Here is a 23,623-nt window from a genome sequence, read left to right as displayed (position 1 = left end):
TGTTTTACAGTAGTGGCTCCTCTGCAAAATTAAGAGCTATTGGCTGTCTGGCACATACAGTTTGTTGCCCATCCATGCAAGTCCATTGCACGTGCACATGTTTTCCTTGGTTTTTTTTTAAGAATCATTCATCTTGGAGCAGGGCTGTTTTTATTCCCAGGGTCCTGTCCTCAGCCAAATCGGACAGTGCTTTCTGCTGGATTCTGGTGGTAACATGTGTCGCTATTTGATTGGCGGGCATGATGGCATCCACCACCTCCTTCTTGATACTGTTACATTGAGGCATTCTCAACAAGGCATCTGCTAGAATGTTTCTTCCCCCAAACACTGTAATGTAAAATTAAATCAATTGAAGTATTACACTCATCTCACTTGTTTAGATGATAGCTTTTTTTGGGGGGGGCATGTTCAGTGCTTCTAGGCTTTTATGATCAGTCCAGATCTCGAAAGGTTCCTTGTCCCTTTCCAAGAAGTGCCGCCATGTGAGTAATGCCCATCTCACCGCATAAGCCTCTTTTCCCCAAACCATCCATCTACATTCTTCCTCAGTTTTTGGAGGTGTAAGCATATGGCTGCAAGGCCCCTTGGGATCCTTCTGGAGAAGAACCACTTCAACCACAACATTGCTTGCATCTGCCTGAATGGCAAAAGGTTTATCAGAGTTTGGGTGTTTTAGAATTGGCTCAGCTGCAAATAATCTCCTGAGTTTTTCAAAAGCCTTCTGGCATTCCATAGACCATTTGAAGTGGGTTCCAGTTTTAGGCTTTCCCTCCCCTTCAGTTTTTAATGTTGGTTAATGGCAAAGCAATCTGAGTAAAATGAATTGTCTATAAATATTCGCCAAGCCCAGGAAGCTCTGCAACTGCTTTCAGGTGCGCAGTGCCTCCCATTCCAGTACTGCTCACACCTTTTCTGGCTCCATCTCCACTCCCTCATGGGAGTCCTGGTAGCCTAGGTAGTCCAATTTGGGTTGGTGAAATTCGCATTTGGGAAATTTCACATATAACTGTGCTACCAATAGCTTTTGCAGGACAGTCTCTACTAGCTTAACATGCTCCTCCATGGCTTCGGTATAAATTAAGATGTAATCCAAATAGACCAAGACCCCTTTGAATAAATGTTCACGCAGGACTTCATTAATTAGTTGCATGAACATGGTGTGTGCCCCGTGCAGGTCAAAAGGAAGAACCTGGAACTGGAAACAATTCAATAGGCAATGAATGCAGTTTTCCGCTTGGCTCCAGCTTTAATTTGCACCCACTAATATGCCTCTCTCAAGTCCAGCTTTGGCTAGGTGGGCCAGCATTTCCTTCATCAGCGGCAATCGATATATGTTCTTCATGCAAATGCCATTCAGGCCTCTGTAGTCTACATGCAGCCTCAAGGACCCATCTTTTTTTTCAATATGGGCACTGCCATGCAGGATTTCATGGGTTGTATGAACACTCAGCTAAGTTTTTGTCAGTGATTCTCTAAATTCATCCAGCTCCCTGGGTGCCATAGAATATAGCTCAGGCTTGGGAAACTTAGCTCATGGTAGAATCTCGATAGCATAATCTGTGGGGCAGCGAGGAGGGAGTTGATCTGATTCCCACTTACTGAAGATTTCTTTAAGGTGCCAGTATTCTTCTGGAATGGGGGCCCCTCCCCATCTCTCACTGGGCATGATAATTCACCCGTATCCTCCCCTTTGTGCTGTGGGGCGGGGCATACTTGCAAAGTTCTACTTCCACAGCCTCCTTGGGGCCTGGGTGTGGCTGAGGGAATCTTAGGTATTCCCTCACCCATACCGCAGGATTCCATTTCTCTAGCCATGTGAACCCCAAAATTAAAGCTATATCCATATTTAGTGCCACAATGAAACGTATGGTTTCCATGTGGGTTCCAATTTTCATCTCCGTGAGTTCTTTTAAAAATCTAGAGAAGCCATTAAGGAGCCATTCAACTATTGGAATGCCACCAGTACTTTTAGTTTGCAGAGTTGCATTCTAAGCCCCTCTACTACAGCTTGGCCTATAAGATATCGGGTACATCCAGAGTTTGTTAAAGCTACTAATTCCAGTTTTTGCCCCAAAGAGGCTATTCTTATTTGCACCCTTACTGCCATTAGTTTTGAGTCACCAGTGGATTATTGTCTCTGCTGCCATCCTCTCCAACCAGTTTCTGGCTCTTCATCAGGTTATCTTCCTACTTGCTGGAGGATAAAGAGAACTCTTCGACTTTGTTCCCTGCTCTGGCAATGGTCTTGGGTTGGCCATAGCTTTCCCTCTTTTCAGGGGGGTGCTTAGTCATGGGGCCCTGCTGTGGGCTTGAGCAATCAGCTGCTTGATCACCCTCTTTGCCACGACAGAAGCAGACCCCAGGGTGCTGCTTGGGATTGGACTCTCCTTTGCTCATCATTGGAAGGGCTTTCTTCTCCAGTACTCTGACCACTCGTGGTCCTCGCTATATGGTCTTGTGGATAATGGCAAGGTCGATTTCCACTTCACTGGCCAGGATGTAGCACTCATACACCCTTAGGGAGAAGGGCGGCGTATAAATTTAATAAATTCAATTCAATTCAATTCATACAGGGTTCTGGATGACCCCTGGGACATCCAGGTTGAGGCCTTGTTGGAAGTATTTCATTCCATGTCTTGTGGCCAGTCTGGAAGCTGGCTAGCCAACCCCCAGAATTTTTGGATGTAAGCTGTGATTGATCGTCTGCCCTGCCAGATGGTCTTGACCCTTGTCTTTGCTTTCTGGTCTTCCAGAGGGTCCTCAAACCATTGTCTCAGAGTGATCACGAAGTAGTCAAAGTCATACAGCTTTTTGGTGCCAACATTGTGGAGTGAAACCACCCAGTTGGCCACCTCCCCCTCCAGAGCCATGGTGATGCAGTTCACCTTGACTTTGTTGTCCAGGAAGCGGGTGCAGGGCGCATGGGGCAGCTCCCATCCCCGCCCTAGCTTGATTTTTACATGTATGCCTCACCCCCAAACTGAGCTTATTTTAGGGGTAGGGCTTATATTAGGTGTACGCATGAAAATCAGGCTAGGGCTTATTTTTGGGATAGGCCTTATTTTCGGGGAAACACGGTAATCCTCTGCTACAGTTGCAACTGCCCATATGTTTCATGATCAGCAAGATAGTCTGTGGTCTCTTGTTTTACATGGCACTACAAACCTAATTCAAAGGTCTTGGCTGAGGCATCCTATGGAAATGAATTCTGTGACAAAAAAGTATCCTTAGGTTATTGGACAAGAGCATTTTAAATAAAAGTAAGGAAATAGAAAAGTTAAGTCCCTAATTTGAATGTTGCCTTTCTCAAGAATCTAGGAAGTTGTCTTGGTTTTTTTTTGAATTGGCATATTAGATTACATATGCAAGTGACTAAAAGCTGTTTCAAGTGTGCTTGTATAGTGAAAAAATAGTTCCACTTCATTAAGGTTGAATAGTAATTGTCTAGTCCAGGGGTAGGCCACCTTGGCTCTTTTATGACTCGTGAACTTCAACTCCCAAAATTCCTGAGCCAGCCATGCTGACTCAGGAATTCTGGGAGTTGAAGTCCACGAGTCATAAAAGAGCCAAGGTGGCCTACCCCTGTTCTAGTCAAATGTCCTGGATGTAGTGAAATAAAGGTGGACAAAATAATCCTAATTTAAACTGTAATCCTTTCTTTATATATGTGAATTGAGGATTGTCTTCCTATTGTACACCTCTAGAGTATCAAGCCAGAGCGAGAGTGGCTACTGGATATGGCCAAGGTTTACCTGGGGATCCGGAAAAAACTGAAACCACCTTCACGGCAAGTGGCTATCAGACGCAATATTTACAGCATGGTAGCTATCTAAATGTCAGAACTGTCCAAGCACCAATTACTGTTCTTTATATAGGTGGTCCTCGACTTACAACCATAACTGGGCCCAAATTTTCTGTTTTTAAGTGAGAGAAGTTAAGTGAAGTGAATGTTGACCCATTTTAGGACTTTTCTTTCCACAATTGTCAAGTGAATTGTTGCAATTATTAAGTGAGTAACATTGTTGTTAAGTGAATCTGGCTTCCCCACTGACTTTGCTTGTCAGGAGGTTGCAAAAGAGGGTCACGTGACCCCAGGACATTGTAGCCATCGTAAATATGGGTCAGTTGCCAAGCGCCTGAATTCTGATTATGTGACTGTGGCGATGCTGCAACAGTTTTAAGTGTGAAAAATGGTCATCAGTCACTTTTTCCAGTGCCATTGTAACTTCGAACGGTCACTAAACAAATGGTTGTAAGTCAAGGACTACCTATAGTTTTATGCACGGAACATACTGGTAGTAAGTTCCAGTTCTTCCTAGAAACTTTAATATACATTTGCCATCGATTTAATCAGTGCTTTTTTTGTAAAAGAAAAAGGTGACGGAACTCACACATGTCATACAACCCGCCTTGCCTACCACAAGGTTCCATCCAAAAAAGGTGCCGGAACTCCGTTCTGAGCATTCTATGAGAAAAAAAGCCCTGGATACATGAAATGGAACAACAACCCAAAAAAAAAGAAAAGCAAAGAGACATGTGGAAAGATGTTCCATTCCTCTGTGAAGATACATTCCTAGCTTCTTTATGTTTGGGTGGGGGCAACATCTCCTGTTCCCTAGAATCATCCTTTGCCTTTGTGCCTTATATGTGGTACAGAAGATGGTCAAGCACCGCAAAGTATGTTTGAAACAGGAAAAAATCAACCTGATTTGAGGGCAGAGAGAAGTTTTAAGGAGTGAAATTTCTTAATTACCTGCAAGGCTTAGGATTCCTTTTAGTGCTCCAACCTTTCCACACACACAAAAGAAATAAAAGCAGGAAATTACTATCAACAAAATTTCTCCTGTCAAGAACTTAGGGACTATAGGTTTTGGTTATGTAGTTATTTATTTAAGTGCCTATAGAATAGCCCCGGATGTGTTAGGTTTCAGCTCATTAATTTGTTTAAATTCTAATCATACTCTGTTTCTCATTATTACAGATGGGGCTTTACCCTAATTCTTCAAAAACAGCAATTGTGAGTATCTTTTACAAAAATATGATCAGTGAAGTGAATATAAACCTTGTTATATAATTCTGCACCTAAAACATACAACTTAAAATACAATGCTTTATAACTCAATATTATCTACAATATTATCTAGAAAAAATTCTGAGTTTGGGTAGTTTGGGACTGGATTCATACAATGCATGTCCAAGACTGTCCATTATACAGAATAACGGAATTGGAAGGGATTTTGGAGGTCTTCTAGTCCAGGGGTCAGCAACCTGAAACAGTGAAAGAGCCACTCGGAACCGGTTCCCTCACAAAAGGAAAAACTGGGAGCCGCAAAAAATGTGTGTGCATGTGCGTACATATGCGCGTGCGCAGAACAGGGTTTGACTGAAGAGTGGAGCCAAGGTGAGATATGCACCTACCCTGCATATTTGAATTGATTGAACTTTTTTAGTCCCACTTTTTTTTTTTAGACTGCACATGGCAGAGGACTGGGAGCCACAGGAGACGGCTGAAAGAGCCGCATGCGGCTCCGGAGCCACGGGTTGCAGGCCCGTGCTCAAGCACTGACTATGCTTATTTCTACCATTCAGTTTGTTCTCCTTTCTTGGTGCTTTTCCCATCTCAAGCACAGAGAAGCTAAAGGAAAGAATGACAGTAGAATTCACAAATATTGTTTCATCTCATTTATACAATGGTAAATAACGTCCTTACCATATTTCGATTGGCTGCATTTCAATCTACAAATGTCACCATTCAAAATTTAATGCACACCTTGGATTTGTTTCCATTCTTGATGAAAAACCTTGGTGAGATAATGCTACTGGGCCTGTCAGGTTACCTTGGGGATGTAGGCAGTGTAAATAGTAAATATTCAACTTTAACAAATGGAAACAGTGATTTTCTACTTCCAGGGATGTAGTTTATAATTCTGTGGTAGCAGAGTTTAAAGAAGTTTAAATACATAGTTTCTTTGATAAGCTAAAGATGAGAGAACTGCAACATCTCCAGGGTGATGATCATTCATGATTTCCATTTTTAAAAATAACACTGTTATTAAAGATTATAATTTATAATATAAATATGATCATATATTTATTTTGTACTGTTTTCATTATTTTGTTTTTATGATGTATACTACCTAGAGTCATTTGCTGTCTATAGAATTCAAATAAAATAAAAACTAATACAAATTTTAAAATATAGAATGTACAGAAAAGGAAAAATAGAATTAGAAAAGAAAGAAAAATAATAATATAATAAAAAGAAAAGTAATATATAAAGAAGTGATTTCCTACCTTCATGTATAAACAATTTTAGTAACTTGTCACCTTTTCTTAAAATGCAACAGATGCTTCTTCCCAAATCCCATCTTTTATCTATAAACAAATCCATAAAGCATATTTACTTCAATCCTGACGTCAGCAAAAATCCATTAGTAATAGTACTGATGTTTTCTATTATTTTCTGTGACCCTCTGCAAATTTCATACTCAAGAGGTGAGAGTTTGAATATCAGACAGTGGACTTTAAATAACAAGCAGCTTTCTTTTCAAATGGAAATTCTGACTGAGGGAATGGCAATTATCTCTCTTGCCACGGCAGTTAAAAAAAGGCAGAAGAGAAGCAAGAGAAGGAAGGGCAAATGAGGAGTCATTTTACAAAGTCTCCCTTCCCCTTGCTGTATTCGACAAGTGGGTGTCTAGTCTCTTCTTTTAAACCTCCAGTGATCAAGCACTCACAACTTTCGAAGGCAAGCTGTTGTTTAAACAATAGTTACACCTTTGAAACAACACTAAATTCACATAACTTCCCACTAAACACTTATGGAAATAGCTCGTTAACTGGTTTTAACCTATTAGAAACCCTTCGATCAAGAGGTCTGACATCTTTGAAGGGTAAGTTTCCTTTAATCTTTAATGAAAGAAAGTTTTAACTACAAGTTCAAACAAAAATTGGGAATAAATACTGTTCGTGAGTTCATAAAGATGAGCAACAATAGTTATCTACTTGGCTGCTTTTAGAAAATGCTGCTTTTGACAGGGCACTTCTCATGTTCCATTGTTGAGTTCTTTCTCTGAAAAAACTTTTAGCTGCTCTGGTGAATGCTATACTATTTGTTGAATTAGAGAAGTTAATGAGACAAAGATCACCAGAACTGGAAATAATTGTTAGTGTTTATTCTGTAGGTATTTAACTTGCACAGGGCAATCTGAGCTATGGGACTGGGTCACCAGCATTCTGAAAGCTCAGGTAAGTAATGAAAAAAAGATATGCATATTTGATTATGAAGCTAATATGATAGTAACTTGAATATACTGGTTCATCTCCAGAAAAGATGTTTGCTGGACAAAGGTTGTTTTATACTTTTCTTAATGAACTATACTTTTAATTGTTGGTAGAAAAGGAGAGCCGTGGACAGAATGAACCCTAGTTACACATCAACTGATTTCAAATATGAAAATAAAGAGCGCAGAAATAAATATTTGCCTTTCATCTTACATATATGTGGGGTCCTTGGTGCTCTCTGAGCTTGCTTGTTTTCTTGCAGATGTTTCATTACCCTAACTAGGTATCAGCATTCATGTTAGTAAGGAGTGTGGTTTGCTGTTCAAGTCTGTCAAGATCCTTCTGTATCTTAACCCTATCTTCTGGAGTATTGGCTATACCTGCCAGCTCGGTGTTGTCTGCAAATTTGATGAGTTCCCCATCTATCCCCTCATCCAAATCATTGATGAAGATGTTGAAGAGCACTGGGCCAAGGACAGAGCCCTGGGGCACCCCACGACACACTTCCTTCCATGTAGATGCAGTTCCATTGAGGACCACACACTGAGTATGGCTGGTCAGCCAGCTACAAATCCATCTGGTGCTGATGCTGTCTCACCCACATTTTTCTATCTTATCAAGTAGTAGGTTGTGGTCTACTTTATCAAATGCCTTACTGAAGTCCAAGTAAATTATATCCACAGCATTCCTCTGGTCCACTAATTTTGTCACCTGGTCAAAGAACGCAATAAAAGTTGTCTGGCATGATCTGTTTTTGACAAACCCGTGCTGGGTTTGGTAATGACTTTGTTTGCCTCTAGGTGCTCGCTAATTCATTGCTTGATTATCTTTGTTCTATCCCAGTCTACGACCATCCTTGTTGGGTTACAAGAACAACCCCTTTTTTATCAGTAGGCTGGAAAAGCCAACCCTTTTTATTTGAGATACAGTCCTGATACTTATTTCCTCAAAACAAAAAACAACAGAATACTTTCCCAAAGAATAATTGGTTCAAACAGCAAAACAGAGCCAGAGTTAAACAAGAATTTCCCCAGTAAAACAAACAGACCATGATTCCCTTGAAGTTCTTTACAAATGGTTGCCTTCAGCAACCAGCACCACCCACACCTTCCCTTTTTATTAATCAGTCCCAAGGCGTGGCTTCTCCTTCTCCTCCTTCTCCTCCTTTCGCTGAGTTGCCGTATAGTCTTCCTCTGATCTGCTCTAGTTAACTGCCTTCTATTACGAGCATCTATAATGACATCCATCTGTGATTCCTCAGAGTCTGACTCATCTTCCCCACACAGCTGAGTCTCATCCAGAACACATTGGGAGGGGCCAGGCTCTTGCTCTGATTGTGAGTCTTGTAATTCATCAGAGCCTCCCTCCGACTCTGATGGCTCTCCGAACCCCTCCTCCTCCTCCTCAGATTCCCCAGACCCAGCTGTTGGGAGCACAGGCTGGCATGGAATCACAACAATCTTTTCCAAGATCCTCAGGTATTGAGGTCAGGCTGATAGGTCTGTAGTTTCCTGGATCCATTTTTTTTCTTTTTTGAAGATGGGAATCGCTTCAGCTCTTTTCCAGTTCTCTGGTAGTTCCCCAGTGCTCAAGTATCTTTGAAAGATATGGTTCAGTGGTTCTGAGATCACATCTGCCAGTTCCTTCAGAACCTTGGGGTATAGTCCATCTGGTCCTGGTGATTTGAACTCATCTAGGGTGCACAGGTGCTCACTTATCATTTTCTTGCCTATCTTAACTTGTGTTTCTAATCTGTTTTTTACAGTACCGTTTTTGATAGGTTTGGCTGTTTTCCCCTTTGTGTAAATATGGATGCAAAAAACAAGTTGAGTAGTTCTGCTTTCTCCCTGTTGCTTGTCACCTTCTTGTCACTTTCTCCCACTGGTGGACCAATCATTTCATAACTTTTTTCTTGTTTTTTACATGTTGAAAGAAGTTTTTTTTGCTTTTTTTGACTTTTGTTGCAAGCCTTAGTTCATTTTGAGCCTTAGCTTTCTTCACTTCAGCTTTGCAGGCTCAGGCTATTTGCTGATATTCTGCCTTAGTTATGAGCCCCTCTTTCCACATTTTATACTTGTCCTTTTTGTCTTTCAATTTATCTGAGAGTTCTTTATGCAGCCATGTTGGTTTTTTTTGAGAGATGTTATTTTTCTTCTTCATTGGTATTGTGCTAGACTGGGCTTTTATAATCCCACTTTTCAAAATTTCCCAAGCTTCTTGAGTTGTTTTCCCCTTGAGGATTCTCGTCCATGGAATTCTTCCCAAACTCTCTCTAAGCTTGTTGAAATTAGTCCTCTTTAAGTCCAAGACTCTAGTTTGCTTGTGTTCTATTGTTTGCGCTTGTATAATGTTGAATTCCAATATTGCATGATCACTCCCCCCGAAGGTTCCTGTGGTTTCAACACCTTCTATCATTTCATCTCTGTTAGTGAGAATTAAGTCAAATATGGCTGATCCCCTAGCTCCCCACTGGAATTAAAAAACGGGCTCTTGCAGAAGAAACTGTCTTCAAGACTTCAAAGGAATTTTAAAAAGATCCCAAGGAATAGGAGACAAGACTGGTTTACTGAAGGACAGAAGAGATATACTGCACCTCACAAGAAAACATAAAGTTGTTGTAGTTGTGATTCACTGTTCCAAAGAATTGAAAAGTAAATACCAGCTAGAGTCATTGACGGGTTTATGAAATGTACTCTTCCTAAACTGAAGATTAGTGATCAGAGTGATAGAATAACTTGTAAGTCCATTGACAATTATTCCTTCCTATTGATCCATGTAGAAACACATGATTATTGAAGCTGTAAGAAAAAAGCTCAAAGAGGCTCGGGCAGTGTTCTCATCCATTCTTCTCTTACATGGAAGAGGACTAGGAAAACAAGATTACTAAAATTAGATGACAGGCAAATCATACTGATGGAAAGCTGCCTGCCTGTCTCAAACATCATGGCAAAAATTCCAAGAAAAGATGGCTTAAGAGGAATACATTTCTAAGAGAGAAAGATCCAGATAAATTTATCTACAGTCCTATTCAGGCTGAATGCCTCATTTGTATATTTCCAAATGCTTAATCTTTAGAGCAACATGTGGCAAATAGTTCCTTTCCTTTAATTTGATAATGATTTCCTATTGTTTAAATAATTGTATTCTTCTCAAATGCTCAGATGTTTCTGACAGTTTGAAACAACTTTTATACATGGATGTGTTTTGTGTAGTTTTATGTAGTTGTGTAGTTATCTCAATTGCAATATAATTTGTCCCAGAACGTGTCTTCTTATGAGGGCAGGGCCTGCTTTTTTAATACTTAAAAGGAAAATCAGTTCCTTCAGATGGAGGTTAAATGAAACTTTGTAGAAAAAGGAAACATTAGTGGAAAACTGTAAAACAAAATTAAACAATTTATTTGAGAAGAATCTTAATAAAGCTAGAGATATAAGAATGGTTTGGGATGTAATTATAATTTTTATGATGGGACATTTCATACAGCATAATAAGAAACAAAAAAAATGAGATAACACAGAAAATTTTAGATTAGATAAAAATGAAAGATCATTTTTTAAAAAAAATGTCCAAAAAGAAAATTATTTCACAACAAATTAAACTTTTAAAGAGCAGTTGTCTTTGTTAACAGAAAAACAAATGGAGGTATAAATGAATTATGCAATACAAAAAATTATGAATACAAAAAAATGAATTTGCAAATAAACCAGGGAAATGGTTGGTATATAAATTGAAAACAGAAAAAAGGGGGAAATGATATCATTCCCCCCTTTTCTTTTTTTCAATTTATACATCAATGGAAATACAATAATAACTGATAATTTAAAGATGCAAAAATTCATCATATATAAAGAAAAAATTTCCCTGGCAAAGGTTGATGAATATCTAAAGAAACAAAACTGATCAAAAATCACAGAAAAACATATATAATGAAGGGAAATCTGTGGAGCTATTAAAAAAGGTCAAAATGGGGAAAGCACCTGGACTAGACGCTTTACCAGTCTCTCGTTATAAACCTTTTCGAAAATGAACTGTTACAAACATTGCAAACTCTACCTTACCTACTCTACCCTACTCTACCTGGAAAAATACAAGACAAATATATACTGTAGCCCTGGAAGGCATCTTGGCAATCTAGTAGTGCAACCTCTTGCTTATAGCAGGAGACTTTATTCCATCCTTGACAAATGGTTGAAAACCTCCAGCAATGGAGCACCTACAACTTCAAGAGGCAAGCTGTTTCAGTGACTAATTGTTTTCAATGTCGGAAAATTTCTCCTTAGTTCCAGGTTGGATCTCTTGAACAAGTCTCCACCCATTGCTTCTTGTCCTCCCCTCAGGTGCTTTGGAGATTAAGTCAACCCCCTCTTCTCTGTGTCAGCCCATCACATTTTGGAAGACTGCTATCATGTCACCCCTACTCCTTCTTTTGATTAGACTAGACATACCTAGTTTGCTTAACCCCCTGCTCAAGCAGGAAACCCTATACCATCCCAGTGATGGCCATTCCATCACTTCTTAAAAATCTCTAGTGATGGTACACCCATGACTTCTGGAGGCAAGCCATTCCACTGATTGTTTTTGCTGCCAGGAAATTTCTTCTTAGTTCTAGGTTGGATACATCCTTGATTAGAGTTCCTCCATTACTTCTTGTCTTGCCCTTCTAAATAGGTTGACCCCTTCTTTTATATGACAGGTCTTCAAATATTGCAGGACTGGTGTCATGTCACCCCTAGTCCTTCTCTTGGTTAGACTAAACATACAGTACCTCGTTCCCTCAGTTGTTCATCATATGGTTTAGCCTCCAGACTCATTATCATCTTTGTTGCTATTCTGTGCATTCTTTCTAAGGTCTTAATATCCTTTTTTTTGTCGTGGTGACCAAAACTGGACACAGTATTCCAAGTGTGATATACCAAAGCAGTATAAAGTAGTACTAACACTTCATGTGATCATGATACCATCCCTCTGTTAATGCAGCCTAGGACTACTTTGGAGTTTTGACACTGCTGCCATACTTAAGTGATTGTCCACTAGGACTACAAGATCCCTCTCACAGTTACTGCTCTTGAGCCAGGTGCCACCTATTCTCTACCTGTAATTGTCCTCACAGTTAGAAAGTTACTTCTTAATTCCAAGTTGCTTCTCTCCTTGATTAGTTTCCATCCATTATTTTTTGTCTTGCCTTCTCATGCTTTGGAAAATAAGTTGACCTCCTCTTCTTTGTGGAAGCCCCTCAAATACTAGAATACTGCTATCATGTCACCCCTAGTCCTTCTTTTTTCTAAATTGGCCATACCCAATTCCTGCAACCATTCTTCATATATTTTTGTCTCCAGGCCCTTCGTTATCTTATTTACTCTTCTTTGCACTTTTTCCAAAGTTTCAACATTTATTGTAATGTGGCGACAAAATTGAATGCAATATTCTAGGTGTGGTTTACTAAGGATTTATAAAGAGGTACTAATACTTCACATGATTTTGATTCTATGCCTCTGTTTATACAACCCAGGACTGTATTAGCTTTTTTGGCTGCTACTGCACACTGCTGGCTCATGTTTAAGTGATTGTCCACTAGGATAATGAGGTCCCTCTCACAGTTACTGTTTTTGAGCCAGGTCTCGCCTAATCTTTACTTGTACCTTTTTTTGCCTAGGTTTAAAATCTTGCTTTTCTCCACATTAAATATTATTTTGTTGGATAGGGCCCATTGTTAAAGTCTGTCAAGATCTTTTTGGATTCTGAACTTGTCTTCTGGAGTGTTGGGTACTCCTGCCAGCTTAGTGTCATCTGCAAATTTGATGAGTTCCCCTTCAATTCCCTCATCTAAGTCATTTATGAAGATATGGAAGAATACTGAGCTTAAGACAGAACCTTGTGGTACCCCACTGCTTACTTCCCTCCATTTAGATGTAGTACCCTTAAGGACTACTTGTTGAGTATAGTTTGTCAGCCAGTTACAAATCCATCTGGCAGTATTTCCCCGGTGCTCCAGGATTTATGAAAGATGTGGTGCAATGTGGTGCATCTGCCAGTTCTTTCAGAACTCTGGGATGTAGCCTGTCGGGTCCCAGTGATTTATATTCATCAAGGTTGGATAGGTGTTCCATTACCATTTTCTTACTTATTTTAATTTTTGTTTCTAGTATATCTTGCAGTGGTTTTTTTGGTGTGTTGCACTATAGGATCTTTTTGTGTGGAGACTGACACAAAGAATGAGTTAAGCAGCTCTGTTTTCTCCCTGTTGCCTGTAATTTCCTTGCCATCTTTTCTCTTTAGTGAGCCTACAGTTTCCTTGATTTTTTTCTTGTTAATATGTTGGAAGAAATTTTTTTATTGTCCTTGATTTCTTTTGCTAGTGTTTGTTCATTCTGAGCCTTTGCTTTCCTGTCTTCATCTTTGCATGTTCTGGCTGTCTGCTGATAAACTGCTTTAGTTATGTGCCCCTCTTCCCATTTTTTGTATTTGTCCTTTTTGTCTTTTAGTTTGTTAGAGAGATGTTTGTGCAGCCATGCTGGTTTCTTCTTAGATTTCTTGTTTTTCTTTCTCAGTGGTATTGTGCTGGTCAGGGCTTTTGTGATTGCATTTTCGTTTTCCCTTTAGGATTTTCATCCATGGGATTTTTCCTAGGTTCTCTCTGAGTTTGTTGAAGTCAGCTCTTTTTAAGTTTAGGACATTGGTTGAATTGTTTTCTATTGCTGGTGTTTGCATTATATTAAATTCCAGTATGACGTGGTCACTTTCACACAAGGTTCCAGTAATTTCGATTCCCTCTATTGCTACTTCTCTGTTTGTAAGCGTTAAGTCCACTATAGCTTTACGTATAGATCCTTCCTCCACCTTTTGGGTGACAAAGTTTTTGGCTAGTTTGGTTAGGAATCTGTTTGATCTCCCACTCACGGCAGAGCTTGTCTCCCAGTTGATATCTGGGTAGTTGAAGTCTCCCATTACTACTGTGGTATGTTTCCTACATGCATTTGTTAACTGGTTGGCAAAGAGTTCATCTATTTCTTTTGATTGGTTGGGTGGCCTGTAATATACACCTATGGCAATATCACTTTTTTTCTTTTATATTGACCCATATATTCTGGAGAGATTTTTTTTTTGATCATGTGCATTTCTGCAGATATGTAGTGTTCTCTTACATATAGTGCAACTCCCCCTCCTCTTTCTGTAGACCTGTTTCTTTTGAACAATTTGTATCCATCCCTCAGTCCATTCTATTCATGGGCTTCATCCCACCAAGTTTCTGTTATGCCAACTATGTCATACCCTTCCTCGTGTACTATTGTTTCTAGTTCATCCTGTTTGTTCCCCAAGCTTTGAGCATTTGCATATAAGCCTTTAAGAGTTTTATGCCTATCCATGGGAGTGTTTCCTATGTCTCCTGGTTGTTGTTTGAGTTTTTCTTTTTTTTCATCACGGCCTACCTCATTGTTTGTTTTGTTGGGATTTGTGATTCGTTTTGTGTTCTAGAAAGTCTAGAGATTGGTCACCCACCCCCCTCAGTTTTACTTTAAAGCCCTCCTGATGAGTTGGGCCAGTCTTTTTCCGAGTACATTTTTGCCTGTTTTTGTGAGGTGTAGCCCATCCCTTACCAAGAGTCCTTTGTGTAGAAAATGCAGTCCATGATCCAGGAAACCAAAGTTTTTTTGGCAACACCAACACTTTGGCCAATGTTTTATTTCTAAGATACTTTTTTTCCTCAATGGGTGTTGTCCTTTCGTTGGGAGTACTGGTGAGAACACTACTTGTGCTCCTTAACTTTATTGCCTAGTTGCTTATAATCTCTCAATATTGTCCTTACGTTCTTTGTTGTGTCATTCATCCCAATGTGAAGGAGAAGGAGGGGATAGTAATCTGTGGGCCTAATTATTTTGGTTAGGTTCTCAGCCACATCTTTGATTTTTGCTCCAGGGAGACAGCATACCTCCCTGGATTGTATGTCTGGTCTGCAGATGGATGGTTCTGTTCCTTTGAGGATAGAGTCTCCTATCACCAACACTCTCCTTTCTTTTTTGGGGGGGGGGGCTGCAGTCTGGGGTGCTTTTCTGTTTATCTCAGGTGTGTTTGTTGATCTGGCTTTTTTAGGAATATTTGAACTGACTTTTTTAGGGATATTTGAAGTTGTCTTTTTGCTAGTTGTCTGCATGTCTTCTTTGAGGGGGGTTGTGGGTCTGCGTGTTTCTGTCTAAGGGGAGAAATTGATTGGTCAGTTTTAGTGGGGCTGTTTCTGTTTGGGTAGAATTGGCAGAGGGGGTTTGTTTGTTGTATGGCGTTTCTTTTTTGGGGTATTTTGTTTCCTTCTCTGTGTGACATACCACCATTTGTCTTCCTCCAAGGGTTTATCAGTAGGGTCAAGTCCTCTGGGAGTTGTTCGTTCGTTGTTTGGTTCGGGTTGGATGGAGCTTTCTTTCGTACATTGGGGTTTGGCTAGAGTTGCTTCTAAGTTCCTAACCTTTTCCTGTAGTAGTCCACATAATTTGCATCTGATGCATGTATAGTTTTGGTGTTCTTTGGCATCAGTACATACATGGAACATGTATTGCATACCACAATAGCCTCAGTTGCTTATTCCATGAGTTTGGTGTTTGATAGTCTCTGTCGTGCTGCCTTGCTGCCACCTGTAGGCCTCTGGTCCACCGTTGCCTTGCTGCCGCCGCCTGCAGGCCTCCTGGTCTGCCATTGCTGCCTCACTTCCAACTGCAGGCCTCTCGGTCTGCCGCTGCTGCTTTGCCTCCACCTGCAGGCCTCCCAGTTTGCTGCTGCCTCGCCTCCACCTGCAGGCCTCCCGGTCTACATAAAAGAACGCTATTGCCTGTAGGCCTCCGGTTTGCTGCTGCTGCCTCGCCACTGCCTGCAGGCCTTCTGGCTCGCTGTTGTTGCCTCTCCACCGCCTGCAGGCCTCCTGGTCCACCGCTGCCGCCGCCCACCTCTGAGCTGCTTCTAGCTGCCTCACCGGTCTGCTGCTTCGCATTGCCGCCGGCCACCTCCTTTTTGCTTCCCCCAGCTGTCTCACCGGCCCTCTGCTTCGAGCTGCCATGAGCTGCCTCCTCTCCACCATTTGAACTGCCGGTGCATTGTGTGGCCCGGTTTGCTAAGCCGGTCTCTGCTTCGTTGTGCTTGGATGGGTCACAGGGCTGCTGGGCCTTTCAGGTAGGCCTCTGTTGGCCTAGAAGTTCTCCACTGTCTCCTTTATTATCCTGCACGGATGGGGGGGGAGTGCTCCGGTCCCGGTTCGCTGCTCTCAGTTGCCTTCCCCCCCCCAGTGTTGAGCTGCTTAACTGTGCTCTTGAGCTGGCTCTCTTATCCTTTGCTGCGGGCTGCCTCTGACTCCATGTGCAGCCATTTGTTTGCTGTGCTCTTGTTTGCTGGTGTTTTCCTCCTTGCCCCAATTTCTTCTTTTCCTTTATCCTTTCTATCTTCCGTATCTAACTTTCTGTTTCTTTTTCCCTCACTTTTTCCCCCCCCTCTCCTAGTACCTTCCTATTTAGTTTGGTTACTTCTTTCCCTGTGATCCGATGCTGCTTCCTATGCTGCCGCTATCTTGCCAGAAAGCATTTCTACCAATTGAATTTGGTTCTTGACGCATTTTGAGTACTCGTCATTTGGTACTCAAAATGCAAGATAGAACTTGGTGTTGGTTGCCTCGTGACTCACTGCCTTTTCCAGCCAAAACAAAGGGTCACGCGTTAGTCACACAACTGCTCTTGCCCTATGCACATCCCTTGCAGTCTTATCTTAATTTCTGCAATCTTTTTGTCTATTTTTGTGCTTTTTTTCTAAACACGGGTCCTATGAAAATGTCACTGATAGCACTGAGCAGAAAAAAATATATTTTGCATTACTATTGAGCAAAAAAAAAAACCCCACAAGAAATAATAGGCATATATGAGAGTGATATTCGCATTAGTGATCTTGCTATGGGAATACAGTATGTCTAGAACAACAGCCTCCACCATTATTAAGAATGCATCTGGATCCCAAGAAGTTGTCTAACATGTATCCTAACTTACAGTCTAAATGTTGGAGATGTGGTAGTTTAGAAGCCACCTATTTTCATATGTGGTGGACTTGTAGAAATATAAAAGCTTTTTGGATTAAAATTTGGTGGAACATTCAAAAGATTTTTAAGAGAAAGATAAAGTTTTCTCCGCAATTGTTTTTATTGGGTATTGTTGTAGATTGCGATGTTAAAGAAACCAATTTGATGTTGAATATGATAACAGCAGCACGGTTACTGGTGGGACAATATTGGAAGAAGGATAGTTTGCCTACTATAGAAGAATGGGTGTTTAAAGTTTCGAATCTTGCAGAAATGTCTAAGATTTCTGCTTACTTGAAAGATCATTCACAGGAAAAATATATTTCAGTTTGGAGGAGATGGATAGATTATATTCAGAATAAATATGGGACTAAAAAGTTCCATTTAGCTTATGAGTAGATTTTAGAGGGATATTGTTATTGATCTTAGTGTTGGTACTTTGTATGTATTTATGTTAAAGGGGAGTTAAAGCACATTATGAATTTGGTTAATTGTATATTATGCATAATTTTTATTTAGAATATGATTATTATAACTATAATCCTGTATTTAGCTCTGGGAAGTGGGGGGGGAAGTGGGCGGGTTTGGGGTGGGGGGGATTTGGGGATATATTGTAAAATTTTGTTTTTGTAAAACTCTTTAATAAAAAAAGGAAAAAAAAGAATAAAGAAGCAATTAAAAAGGCTGATGTTGGGAAAGCAGTTAAAGCAGTAACAAAGCAGCATTCCCAAACACTCAAGGAAGTTGAAAAGCTGTTGTTAATTTTAATTTGGGTAAATGAAAAGCAGTTAGCGGGGGACAGTGTGTTGAAAGTCGTGATATGTGAAAAAGCAAAACTGTTGCAAGTCGATATTTAGAAACACAGATTGGGACCAAGTGGCAGGCGTTGAAGTTTTTAAGGGCAGCCATGGCTGGTTTGATAATTTTTTTGGAAAAAAAGACTGGCATCCATAGTGTTGTGAGGCATGGCTAGGCAATAAGTGCTAATAAAAAGGCTGTTTATGAATTCGTCCATGAGTGTATGTGCGTGTGTAAAATCTGTATGTACATGCACACACTCACACATATATCACAGTTAATGTAAGAATATACAAAGGTAGTAAATTGTCCTTCTGTTCTTCATTCCTTTAAGCCTCATCACACACTGCTGCCATTCTTAGCTGTCGCTCTGCATATCTCACTGTCATTCCATCGCCCTCCTCCTCCTTCTCTTTTTCTTTCCTTTGTTTTATTTAATGTTTACTTAACTTTATATTATATGTGCTTGCTTCTCCTCCACCTCTGCTGCTTGTCTTGCGATGCCCGCTGCCGCTAAGTTTCGCCCATTCACTCAGTTGCCGGTGCTCTGGGCTTGCCTGTGCTGTGATGTCTGGTTACCAGTGCTCTGGGCTTGCAAGCATCTCATTCTCCAGTGCTCTGGGCTTGCCTGCTGCTGCTGTGTTCCGTCCTTTCACTCACTCACTAGTTGTTTGGATTTGCTTCGCAAAGCTACTCACCCGCTGTTGCTTGTCCTCTGTAAGCAATCCTTCTCAGTGCTCTGGGTTGCCTGTTGCTGCTAGGTTTTGCCCATTCACACACGCACTGGTGCTCTGAGCTTGCTTACTGCCGTAAAGCCCACTCAGCCACTGGTTGATGGCTCATCGAAGTCTGGCTGCAGTTTCATATGGTGGGGCCTGCTGATGCTCACTGCTGCCACCTTCTCCTTCTGCTCTCTCTCGCCCTTTTTCCTTCAGTTACAGGTCCTGATGCTCTTTTGGTATAGTGTATTGATTAAACACTGGAAAAATATGTAGTTAGAGATTTTTTTAATAATACGATTGCAGACATATTGTAACGTATAAAGATACTTTGAATTTATGTTGGCTATGTAGCATTTTTATCGAGAGTGTACTGATGATACTGCACCCCAAATTGATGGATGACCTTGGTTGACGTTTAAAATTATTTAAGGACTATTTATAAAATCCAGAAATCAAGTGGACAATCTCCACACACTATGTCCCTGAGAAGAGGAAATGGATAAATAAATAATGCTGTTAATGCTACTAACAAGAAATAATTATTTCCTGCCTTTCATGCAGCATGACAGAATCCGCCCAGTTCATCTACGTCGATGCTCTTCTTCTGACTTGACTAAGCCAAAGTTTGGCACCATGCCCCTGATTTCCCTACATGGAGACAGCAGTAATCCAGTCATGCTGTCTGTTAATCAAACCTTGGTAAGTGTCAGACCTGCCCCAATCTGATCCCTTAGGAAAGACAAGCCTTCAACTCCATTTGGTTAAAGCAAAGGGTTCTTCTACTAAAAGTGATGGATGCAGTAAAGTCAAGCCTGACCTGAAATCCAATTAGCTGGATACAAAAATAAGTTGTAGGTTTGTCCCCCATCCCATACCTGCACTGGTCCTTCTCACCTGTCATTCCCCCACTCCCAATTTTCTATCATGTACACAAAAAGCTTTATTGCCTTTTCATCTTTCCCTCTTTCTTCCTTCTCTCCCTTCTCCTTCTTTTCATCCTTCTCTCCCCACTTCTTCTTTTTATGATAGGATGCCTATGAGCCCCCCCCCCAAGTTGAGCCAGGCAGATCTGATATTCTCACTCACTGACAGAGACAATAGTCCTGCAAAAGGAAAAAGAGAAGGAAGGGAGAGGTACAAAAAAAAATCCCAATTAGTAAACAGTTCAATGCAGCTTATCTGGGTATCGGTCATGGAATTTTTAAAACAGTTTGGGGGATTTAATATGTTGGAAATCAACCCATTCAATTTCTCAGTGTGTGTGTTGGGGGAGTCTTTCCAGGCTACCAAATACTGAATTTTTCCCTGACGTATGCGAGAGTCCGAAATGTCTTTGACTTCAAATTGGTTTTGTCTGTTGCAGGTTTGGAGTAGGTTTTTGATGGCCCTTTTCCCCTCCCTCTTCACAAATGGCAAGCCCCCTCCTCCAGTTCACACAGGGATTCCATTTCTGGGACCAAGACAGTCCTAACACAAGGGACCTTTCCATTCCAGGGGCTATGATGAAACTCAGGATCTCCGTGTGTATGCCCATCCTCATCTCTATTTGTTCAGTAACAAATATCGCTCCCCCCACCCCGGAGTAGTCTGGCTGGCAAAAAGCTATGGGTACATTAAGCTATTCTTGACCAGGGCAGGGTTGACCTGGCATCTGGTGCATCCCAAGTCTAATAGGGCTATTAGGCTCCTCTTTTGCCCTGAGGGTAGAACCACCAGTTTTATGGGGATGGTCAATGGGTTGACTGGGCGACTTACCAAAGGATCATCATAGTAGTCCAACTTGCTTTCCACTGGGCTGCCCATTGGGTCAGTCCGAGTTCTCCTGCCCTTGTTGGGGCATGGGATGAACTCTATGACTTCCACTCCCTTCAGAGTGGTTTCACAGGCTTGCTGTTGTGGTTTTGCTGGTTTTGGGGCAGAAACCTGAGTTGCCTTCTGGTTTGGGTGCGCAGGTCAGCAGTCAGTGGCTCGGTGCCCCTCCTTCCCACACCTGAAGCAGCCGGTGAATAAATGGCTTGGGCTCTGCTCACATGGCACCAGTTTTGGGGCCTCTTTCTTTTCAGGGGGGCATCTTCGCCAACCATGTTTCAGCCGGTGTCTGGATCGAGCCAGATCAATTTCCACTTTCTCTGCTAGGACATACCAGCCATGGAGGTTAAGGAGGGCACCTCTGGAAATGCAGGTGTTGTAGACTTTGTCACTTAGCCCATCACGAAAGCATCCGATCAAGATGTCTTCTGGCCAATCGGTCAGTCGGCAGGCCTGCACCCTTGGCTGATGGCTTTTATGTGATCTCTAGCTTTGCGATTGGCTAAAGGGTCTTCAAAGCGTTTCCGAAGTGCAGCCATGAAGCAGTCAAAGTTTCTCAGCTGCGGGACATCATTGTTGTGGAGGGTGACCATCCATTCAGCTGCAGCCCACTCTAACGCCAGTGTCACGCACTGCACCTTAGCCCCTTTGGCGGCTATTTCTGGACCATACCCTTCAATGTATGCCCAAACTTGTGCCAGGAAGAACCTCAATTGCTTGGGGTCTCCAATGAATTTTACACCCGGGGTGGTATATTGCATCCTCTCTGCCTTGCTGGTGCTGCTCCTGCAGCTGGAACAGACTGAGCTTTGGGACCAGACGCTGGGGCGGTTGTGGTTGCCAAGGGGCTCGCTGTTGCTGCCATTGCAGTGGCAGAGGTACTTGCCTCCTCACTTGCCATGGCTGGAGTTGGCTGGTGAGTAGGATGTGCTGCCTGGGCTAGGGCTTCTTGAGCTTTGAGATTACTAAAAGCCCACTTCAGGAATTTTATGCCTTGCTCCAGCATCCAGCGAGCTCTGGCTCGCTTGTACTCGATTCTTCCTCCAGTTCCTCCAGCTCCACTTGGGTCTCTTGCTGGCGGCTGCCTTGGCCCCCACGGGTGAATGTCACTCCCATGGGTTTTTCTTCCCATTCTTCCTGACCCTCTCCTGTCATTCCCCCCTCCTGATAACCTATAATGTACACACAAAGCTTTATTGCCTTTTCATCTTTTCTTCTTTCTTCCTCCTCCCCATGTTTTTTATGGCAGGATGCCTGTGAGCCCCCCCCCCAAGCAGAGCCAGGCAGATCTGACATTAAGGTTCCGCTTGGAAGCCAAGCTTTTGAAACAAGAGCAAACTAGAAAGCACACCAGGCACATATCTTGCTTATGCCATGCAGTCATTTTGAGTTTATGTGGGCTTGAGGAGCATCATTTTATTGTATGACACGATACAAAATTCATGTATTAAGTCAGTAGGCAAAATGTTGCATTGTCCTAATTGTCATTGGCAGCATCCCTACATTTTTATGTTCCACCTTAATAAATACTGTCCTCCTTATCCATCAGCACCCCCACCCCATCTACTGCCCATGAAGTAAGAACCTATAATGGATAATGCATTTAATTTATTCCTTTAAAGCAGGCCCTTTCTGACCAATAATGTGTCATAGATTTTAATCTTCAGCGCATCTGTTGCATAACCTTCTCTTCGTCTAGATGGCTGGATGACTTCTTCACAAAGGATAGAGATTACCTTTTTTTCTTGCAGGAACTATGTGCACAAACTTTCCAAATTATGTTTATTTTCCTGCTTTTCTGTGGATAAATTATTACAGCTTCCTCTACTTTTTTTTCTTTTGTGTTCAGCATCGCTTACATACTCGGAGGACATTGTCCATGTTCTTTGTAAGTATTTATTTATTTATTTGTTAAAGCCATAGTTCAGTACATTATAAATGTCATATGAATGCTTACATGAAATGTTGGGGCTATGAAGGCAACTCTTAAAACAGAAGTGCACAACTTGATATTCCTGAGCTACAAACAACTGTAGACATTTTGGGTGAAATTCCTAGACCATTTCCAAAAATGGCTACAAAACTGTATTTTTTTTTAATATGACTTACGATAAAAACATTTAAATGGAGAATAATTACATAAACAAACCATTCCCAAAAACTTTCCAAGAAAACTGCAGGGATATCCCCAGGCAGTCGCCATGATCCAAGACTGACTTGAAGCCGACCCCCAAGAATGATCTGACATGCCTTTAGACTCAAAAATCTTTCAAAATGCACTGACACCTTTAGTTAGAACCTAAAACACAAAAAGTAGCAAAAAGTAGTGATCAGTTGACCTCAAAACACAAGGCCAAACAAATATTTTTATTAGTTTTGATGGATCCCAAGTGTTCATACTGTCTAACTCAGAGGTGTCAAACTCAATTTCACTGAGGGCCCCATCAGCATAGTGGTTGCCCTCAGGGGGCCAGATGGGTGTGGCTGAGATGGGTGTGGCCTACTGGGCAGTGTGGCTGGGGTGGGCGTGGCGTACTGGGTGGGCATGGCCAGCTCGACATCACTCGTTTCAGGGGTGCCTTGGGTAGGACTCAGGCAGATCTGAGGGTCTCCGGCAGAGGAGGATGGGACCAGGGCGAGTGCCGGGACATGGTCCCTCCCACCTTTCCTCTCTCCCACCCTCCATTCCTTCCTCCCTCTGTTCCTTCTTCCCTTCCTTCCTCTGTTCCTTCCTTCTTTCCTCCCACTCTCCATTCCTTCCTCCCTCTTCCTTCCTCCCTTTTTCCCTCTCTCCCTCCCACTCTCCCTTCCTTCCTCCATTTTCCCTCCCTCCCTCCCACCCTCCTTCTCACCCTTCCTTCCTTCCTTCCTTCCTTCCTTCCTTCCTTCCTTCCTTCCTTCCTTCCTTCCTTCTCATCTCTTTCCTTCCCCTGCACTCAGGAAGGGGCTTCTCTCTCTGGAAAAGAGA

The 23,623-nt window shown here is 41.8% G+C and overlaps 1 protein-coding gene across 1 annotated transcript in view; it reads left to right on the top strand.

Moving 5' to 3' along the window:
• Nucleotides 1-23,623, top strand: part of ARAP3 (ArfGAP with RhoGAP domain, ankyrin repeat and PH domain 3) — a gene marked incomplete at its 5' end in the record, with an annotated part of 117,575 nt that overhangs the window by 88,776 nt on the left and 5,176 nt on the right. Inside the window, 5 exons of the mRNA XM_081325543.1 lie at nt 3,705-3,787; nt 4,982-5,017; nt 7,185-7,248; nt 19,408-19,545; nt 22,505-22,543. Coding sequence (XP_081181669.1) covers nt 3,705-3,787; nt 4,982-5,017; nt 7,185-7,248; nt 19,408-19,545; nt 22,505-22,543 — 360 coding nt within the window. The remainder of the gene's footprint in view (nt 1-3,704; nt 3,788-4,981; nt 5,018-7,184; nt 7,249-19,407; nt 19,546-22,504; nt 22,544-23,623) is intronic.

This window comes from Vipera berus (assembly GCF_964194415.1).
Source record: "Vipera berus genome assembly, chromosome: 3".
NCBI classification, from domain to species: domain Eukaryota; kingdom Metazoa; phylum Chordata; class Lepidosauria; order Squamata; family Viperidae; genus Vipera; species Vipera berus.
Note: the sequence above shows the minus strand (reverse complement) of the source record. Positions and strands in the feature narration are given on the sequence as shown.